We start from the raw sequence: 8,629 nt of genomic DNA, 5'->3' as shown, positions 1-8,629 counted from the left end.
ATATAAGCCTAATACATAAAGTAGTTGTTATAGGCTCATTATATTTCTAAAACACAATCCATTTTCACTTTGTTGGTTTGATATATTGTCAAGTATTGTGTGTGTATTGATTTATGATTGTCTTCATTATATTCCTTGACAAGCAGAGAGAACTGTCTCATATGTAATCCAGTCAGAATGTAGGAACCTCCCCAGTCATTTGTGATTATGTATAAATATATAATACTAGCTTTCACATCATTATGTATTATTCTGATAATTCAGGCAGCACTTATGATGCATGTGTACATTTTGTTAGCATAATAGTTTGGATATAAACATAAATACATTGGAAACTTTTTTTTCTATCTTCTGCAACCTTTTAAAAGATGGTGTGTGTGCAAGCTTTTTTCTAATCCTGTCATTTTCTATCAATGATAGGGTATTGTTTTATATAATGAAGCTATATTTGGGGGGAAATTGACTCCAGTCAACTATAATTGTGAGTGAACTGTGGGTCCGTTTCATCCAGGCCATACTCCACAGTAAAGCAATATATTCTATAGATTAATGAGCATGTGTTCAATAAAGCTCTGCATTAAATTGTTAGTTCGTTAAAAAATAGGTGTTAGAATTAAATTGTGTGGTTTATGGGCACATTTTACGACAGGGTCGGGTGTATTTTGCAACGTCACAAACGGATACTGCGTGCGTCATGATGTCATAGCTGTTACCATGTTGAGATGTTCCGCGAGAAATAGCTCCGGCCTGCAGCGGCAGACATCCGTCATCTAAAGAGCAGCACTGATGGGTCGCTGCACATGAAGTTCACCTCTTACTGAGATGGACCATGATATGTGGTGAGTTGTGTTCACATCGAGCTGATTGGCTGAGTCCTACGTGTTTTGTTACACGTGAATAGACGTGCGTTGCCTTTCTCCCCTTGCTATGTAGCGTTAGCTAGCAGCAGCTAACTTTAGCTATTTTCAGACCACAACATCAGCTTCACGTCCACTTGAAACAATGTGTGGGCCGATCGCACGTGAGCTTTATCTCGTGCCATGAGCCCTCAGCCTGTGCGTATTAGTTTAAATTAATCTTACGCTTTGCAAATCAGGCTATCTGTCTGTCTAGAATAGATCCATGTCTGTGAAGGGTCCAGTCGCCCTCTGGCTGCACACTTCGTCTTCTGAACACACTCGGCTGCTCGCGATCATCCTACAATCGTGCACACGAGACGAAAAGTCGTCGTGTCTTCGTCGGGAAAAAAGATCTGAAGCTTTGGAGACTGAACATAGCTCCAGAACAAATGAGACAGTCTCACCTGTGCGTGTGAGCTTTAGATGTGTTGATGTTGGTAATAACACTGTCCTCATAGCGGGTGCGCTCATGCTTGTTATTTAATTGTATACAGGTATATATTAACTTGGCAAGATAAGATGATCCTTGATTGATTTCGGTTGTTTTCAGTGCATACGACGATTACAATAAGCCCACATTAGAAGTAATGACGTAATATGTGAACCTATCTGAAAATATAACCTCCATCCAAGCGATTTGTTTGATATTTAGTGCCTTTCCTGTTGTGTTTCGTATGATCTGTGGAGAGCAGCATCAGGCTGGATCTGTTGTAGCAGGGTGCGGATATTGTTCAAATTTAAAGTCTAATCTCTCATTTGAACCAATTTCTAATGTTTTTATATTATTATTTAAAGCTCATGGGAGTTTGAAATAAGTCCACTTAATGATTTGCTGATAAATATATAATAACAATAGAAACGTGTTCTATTCAAACCTGTAATCTCTTAGCTCTCAAAAGCTGTTTTAATTGTGTCTCCACTCTAATCCTATGTCCTGTAAATGGCATTTGAAATGGGCGTGACCAGCATAGCTGTGTTGTCACCAAAAAAAAGCCGAACTAACAATCATATCTACAGTGGAAATTACATAAACATGCACCTTATTTCAGACCTGATACTGATTATGATACCTGAGCTTTGGGAAACCTCTGATACGAGTGTTTAATAACAAGCTGTGTGCCTCACTGTGTGTAAGTGAGATCATTCTTTTTATGTGTAAGGCAACGTCAGGCTTGACTTTTAAACATTGCTTTCCTGACTTTGTAAAACAAAATGTCACAAATAAATACATGAATATTAATTTACTGAATTGTATGTCTTATTAAAGGTGCAATATATGTAATTGAGTGCATTAATATAACAGCAAACAACAACTTGCTCCATAAAGATATAGTGGATAATGTCTACCTGAGCAGAGAATGAAGTAGCTCTCTGTCTCTGTGTGTGTGTTGCAATCTCAGCTTGTTCTTACTTTGTTGACATAGCCATGGTGTTAGTAAAAACTAATTAAAAATCAACAGGAGTTATAATTCCAGTATATAATGTAGGACTCCAACTAATGATTATTTTCATTATTATATAGAATAGTCCAGAGTGATGTCTTTAAATGTGTTGTTAGTCTAAAACCCAAAGACTTTCAGATTAATGTGCAAAAGCAGGAAGTCTCTATTTGAGGGACTGAGAACAGCATTTTCTGACATTTTTGTATGAAAAATAACAACCCAAAAGGAATAATTGATAATCAAAATAGTTGGCAATTATTTATTTTAATAATTGATTCGTAACTTTAATTTAGTAAAAAATGTTCACTTCATATCACACGTTACTTTGCACTTATATATTCTTTATCATAAACGGTCAAACCAGCAGTGTTATTTGTTATCTCGTGGTCAGCTGTCAAGCAAAGTTAACGTCAGCTAGTGTTAAAGAAATGCAGAACAGAGCGTCTGTAGTTTTCAATAATCTTCTGCTACTGTGCATATATCACCAAGTATGATCTGAGTTTGTCAGTAAAATCACTGCAGTGAACACAACTCATGGTTTATTCCATAGGGACAGATACAGCAGACAAAGTGTTAACAGATATCCGATGAGAGTATCGGAGCTCACTGGAGCAGAGGAGTAACCGCGGTGACTTTCACACACCTTCTCCAGTCGCCTCACCTGGCAAACTGTCACCACCTGCAAATAAGGATTGTGTAAATTAGCAGAGGTTAAAAATAAAGCCAGTGACAGCTCTCGTACGATCACTCATCATTATCAGTCCTAATCATAATGCCACAAGAAAGCATAAGTAAATACATAAATACATGGTGTTCACCCATCAAACTTGCTTTTTTTAAATGATACACAGTAGGGGTCACTGATAGGCGGGTATATAATAGTGTATCTTTATCTTGCATAATATGTTTATTGTTGTTGCATATTTTGCCTACTGTAGACATTTCAAGGTTCAATGATTTTTAATGTTATAAGGACGTGGAAGTTGCCCTTGTACACATCCAACTACAGGCACGTGAGTTGAAAGACTTGAAATTTGCACAGGGTCAGATTTCATGGCTGTGGTTTCTTTGGCAGTTTTCACTCAGAATTGTATTCTTTGTGGGTTTGTGGTTAACACCCTGAACTAGTTTACATTGTTGGGATTGTGCATTTTGCCAAGTACAATAATATTAATCTGAATACAACATTATCTTCACTTTATCAAAATTTGTTTGGTTGTAAATAAGCAACTTATGTAAATAAGTTGTGTTCACAACTTGTTTCCACACACGTGATAAATCCACATTTACCAAAGACAGGCAGCTTCCAGCATGGCTTGCAACACATCTGGGCCCTGGGGGTCACTATATTGGTCTGAAAGGGGCTTGAGAGACTTGAGCTAGAACTTGGGCGACTGGCTCAATGGTAGAGCAGGGTCGTCCTTCAATCAGAGGATCGGCAGTTCGATCCCCGGCTGCGCTAGTCCATGTCGATGCGTCCTTGGGCAAGGCCCTTAACCCCAAATTGCTCCTGCACACTGTTTCTGCAGTGTATGAATGGGCATGAATGATTAGATAGTCCTGATGGGCAGGTGGCACCTTGCATGGTAGCCCCTGCCGTCAGTGTATGAATGGGTGTGAATGGGTGAATGATGACATGTAGTGTGAAAGCGCTTCAAGTGGTCGGAAAACTATAAAAGTGCTATACGAGTACAGTCCATTTACTTGTTTAGTAATGCAGAGGGCTTCTCTCAAGCACCTCTTTCTACGAATATCCTTGGATGGTAGAGCCCTCAGTGATACATTAACATTTATAAGGGCAACTTATTACCTTGTTTTAGTTTTACCCTTTCTAGAGGAGTTATGCATTTTGCAATAAGGGTCGGGGGGGAGGTTGCTGTGAGCTCTGTGAAACCGCAACTACTCAAGATGTAGTACAGCATGAATGGTTTTCGTTGGGACAGCAAGGCAAAGTGTCTGCCAATACTGAATCCCGACCGATACTTGTTGTTTCCTTGATAGTAAAGCTGCACAGTCCACACTTAAAGTACATTAAGGTTATTCAAATTAATAAAATGTATATATTTGACTACTGGATAGCCTTGCATTGCAATATGGAAACATTGCCTGTATCAAAGCTGTTTTACAAATAAATAAAAATTGTGTTTGTTGCTTCGGTGTAGTCGTTGCCAGAGTTACCTTAATGAAGTGTATTTCACTGAGTATTAATTTTCCTCATCTCTAAATCCATTGCACCGTTTACATGAATCTGTGGTGAAAGACCATGCCCCATAAGATGAACGCAGGAGACTTTCACACTTAGCTGAAATAAAACGAGTGCTCATAAATTAGGTAAATAACATAAATTTAATGTAGATCAATTGACCAATGACCAATACCCAATTTGCTAAATAAGATACCGGTGGCGATGCCAATTTGGTGTATCAGATCGGTGTTTCCCATGTCGTCAAACAAGGTACTATGATCCAACACCAGGAGGACAGGAATTGGGCCAAAACAATTCTTCAAAGGCCTTTTATAATTGGAAGAGTGAGTGGGAAAATTGTTAGGTATGCAGCCTCTGAAATGTTTGGAATCTTTTAAGTACAAAATCCTCTTTGTACCCATCAACTGAATATGTGGTTGAAGGGACAGACACTTGTGTGCTGGGATTAAGAAGGGGGAAAAGGCATACAGGCTCATAGTAGAAAGCAATGCTTGTCTTAACTTAAGAAAATGGGGTGTTCCCAAAATATCTACGGCAGTAGGAAAGTATAGATCAAAGTTTTTGGCAAATTGTGAAACTGTCACAAAATTGGGCTGATTTGAAAACACAATATTTTTTGGTGAGAAAATAACCCTACTTCTTACTTTAAATGAACAGCATGATGATCATTGAGTGAATTATGGTCCCGTTTAGAGTAAAATATACAATAAAGCAGGGTATGCTTTAGGGCGGAATACCTTGTGATTGACAGGTTGCTACCGCTACCAGATCTGTATACAGCGTCTCTGTCACTCCTCCGCAGTCCAAATATGGTCACTTTCGTTCACTGGTTGCAAAACTTCAAGATGCCGACAACCGTAATCCAAGATGGCAACGGCCAAACACAAGGCTTTATAATGGCGGTCCACAAACCAATGGGTGACGTCACGACGACCACGTCCACTTCTTATATACAGTCTATGGGTTAAACCTGTACTGGCAGTCAATCTGAATTAATTAATGTGGCATCCAACTTGGATTATTTGAAATGAATGCAAAGTAGTACTGCATAGTCATCAGACATATATTTAGATATTTTGTTCGACAAATTTTGGCTTCAGTGGTTTGTTAATTCTTGTTTTTATCCCCCCAGGTGCTGATACAAAATGAAAAACCTAGCAGAGGATGAACGTTCTCGCAAGGACATTTTTTGAGAACCAGTCTGTTGGAAGAGTGGACATACCGATTCTCACATGGAAGCCAATTGTGTGGATGTCTGGATATATCTTTACTAATACTGCAGATTGAAAAAGTGATGCCATCAGCACATCGCCAATATATATTCATCATGGAAAATCAGAAATCAGTGAACACTATTGCTTCAACGCAGTTGAGTGGAGAATCAAGTACCTTCATCTGCACTGAATGTGGTGATGGGTTCAGTCAGTATGCTAATGTGTTGGCCCACATGGCCATTCATGGACCTTTGGAGTCATTTTCCTTGGATGGCTCATCAAATGGATTTGAAGTCCCCCGAGAATATGTGCTACAAGAAAATGGTACACTGACAGTTGTGAATGGTTTCGAGACACATTCTTCTGTAAAACCAGTATCTCCTGGAGTCCTGCCATCGCATTTCCCATCCCCCATCAAACCAGTGTCTCCAACCCTCAGGCCACAGCCTTCTCCTTATAGAGATGTGTTCAGGCCAAGGCCATCAGACTCAAACTTGGACAAGTCTCGTCAGGGCCATTACCGTTGTGAAATATGTAGCAGATCATTCAACAGCTTACAGAGTTTACATCGTCACCAGCAGTATCGAAACACGGAGCGAGGTTACAAGTGCACTCTGTGCTGTAAGATCTTTGAAGGTCGACAGGACCTTGAGAAACACCTCCAAGACCATGCCAATGAAAGGTTTCACTGCTGTAGTCATTGTGGTAAGCGATTCCTTAAAGTGGATGCACTTAATGCTCACCAAAAAGAAAATCACCTCTCCAAGGCTTTAACTTTGAGTAAATCTTTGAATATGCAGGAAAATAAGAACGAGAAAGCATATGCTTGTAGAAAATGCAAGTGCAATTTTTTCTGGATGTCAGATTTTCAGACACATTCACTGCACCACTGCAAAGGAAAAGGGCCAGATGCTACTTTGGCATCCGAAATCGAAATTGAGGTGAACTCTGAGAACATAGAAGACATACCTCTTCAAAACTGCTACAGTAATGGTACATCTATTGATGTTAAGAATGTTGATAGTAAAATCATAAGGGATACTCGTGATGAGATCAATACTGAATTGTCTTCCACACCATACAGATGTGGTTTATGTGGGGATCGTTTCCAAAAATTAACCGCTCTGAAGGAGCATCATCTCACACATCAAACTCAGGAGGAAATAGATCAGCTGAATCAAGAATCACAAAAAACCTTTAAGCGAAGAATGCCACCACCTAAAGGCAGACGTAGAAGGGCGAGTAATCCAAATGGCAAACTGCATCCTTGCAAGCACTGTCATCGCGTCTTTAATCATTCCAGTAGTTTATCCCGGCACATGAGATACCACAAGGGTACTATGCACACATGTGTATTTTGTGGTAGACATTTTCCACAGCGCTGTGATTTGAGAAGGCACATAGCCATGTACCACAAAAATGAACAGGAAAAGAAACCAGGTCCGAAACACTTATTCACAAATCCACAAGATGGTCCTGCCCCTATTCTTAATGGCGACAAAAACTTAAGCTCGCCTGATGAGATAACCAAGAGCTCCTCTGACAATGAACAAACGGCATCACCAGAGCAACATCCAAAGGGGAAACAATCGGGAAAAGCAGGCCGAGTTAACTACAAGTGTCAGGAATGTGGAAAGAGATTTGGCCTGTTATGTGTGTACCAACGCCACTTGCGCTATCATAAAAAGGAACCTAGTAAGTGTCCGAGGTGTCCTGCTCAATTCAAGAACCCTTCATCCCTGGAGCTTCACCTTCAAAATCATCCGAGCATTGGAGAAGCTGATGATGTTGGACAAACCGCTCACGGCACTGGTTCCAATAGGGACCTTGTCTTAGAGAAGGGTAATGCAGCTGACATAGAGGATGACTTCATGGACCATACTGAAAATGATAAAGGAAATTCTTCAGAGGTTCTCTATGAATGCACTGAGTGCACTGAGACATTCTTATGCTTGGACACGTTTCTTCAGCACCAGACTTCTCATGGCTCAGAAAACAACGGGTAACTATCCTGTCAGACCCACTTGTTATTGTTATTGCCAACAATCAAGCGCTCAGTAGTTGAGTGAATTTGACTCAGTAGTAATGCAACTATTTTAATAACTGTATATCGATGTAAAGTTTATAACGTTTCTTTTTGTATAACTACTTTTATACACACGTTTTCCTTTGGCATGAAGAGAAAATGTCTGTTTATTAATGCATTTCAGAAACCAATGGGAATCGGGAGACGAGGCTTGGATGGGGAGCATACCAAATTAATTTTGTATTAAAATAATAAAAACAAAACGTTTGACATCGGTTAATTGCAAACCTAGTATTCTTCCACAGGCTTCAGGTACAGTTAACTGTCCCACCAATTGTTGACTAGCAAGGATGAAGACTTCTTGGCTACCAATGCTGTTATTGTCAATCATATTACATTTTCATGATGTTTTACTCCCAATTTTTGTGATTTTGATATTGCCTGTAATAAGTGGTATGTGTATGTCTTCCTTTTGAAAGGGTAGCATTGTCACGGAGTGGATTTTTTATTGTGCCATTAAAGTTGTACAGAGAAATTATTTTATGTGCCATCAGTTTTGCTTTGACTCCCTTTTCACGGTTATCTGTCTATAAGAAAACCCCACTGGCTAAATAATTTAGTCCCTTTCTACATACTATGAAGGTGTCTTATTTCTCATTTTTATTGTGTTGTACAGCAACCTAATGGCAACTGTACAGAGAGAATCCTTGTGCCTATTAGGCATTGTTTATACTCGAGCTTGGCAACATAGCGCTAGCCTCCGCAGATGGTGCGCAAGCATTCACAAGAATTTTGGTTGTTGCATTATTGTCCAAAACGACAGAGGGTATAGCATAAGGATG

At 39.5% G+C, this 8,629-nt stretch overlaps 1 protein-coding gene across 1 annotated transcript; it reads left to right on the top strand.

Annotated features, from left to right (window-relative positions):
• The first annotated feature begins 716 nt into the window (after positions 1 to 716).
• On the top strand, positions 717 to 8,325 carry LOC306699846 (uncharacterized protein). Its single transcript, XM_079164615.1, has 2 exons — positions 717 to 839; positions 5,680 to 8,325. The coding sequence occupies exon 2, from the start codon at positions 5,842 to 5,844 to the stop codon at positions 7,765 to 7,767; it is 1,926 nt and encodes a 641-aa protein (XP_079020741.1). The 5' UTR covers positions 717 to 839; positions 5,680 to 5,841; the 3' UTR covers positions 7,768 to 8,325.
• The last annotated feature ends 304 nt before the right edge of the window (positions 8,326 to 8,629 follow it).

This window comes from Pholis gunnellus (genome assembly GCF_910591455.1).
Source record: "Pholis gunnellus genome assembly, chromosome: 8".
NCBI classification, from domain to species: domain Eukaryota; kingdom Metazoa; phylum Chordata; class Actinopteri; order Perciformes; family Pholidae; genus Pholis; species Pholis gunnellus.
The sequence above is the reverse complement of the archived record's forward strand: the minus strand, read 5'-3'. Positions and strand labels throughout refer to the sequence as shown.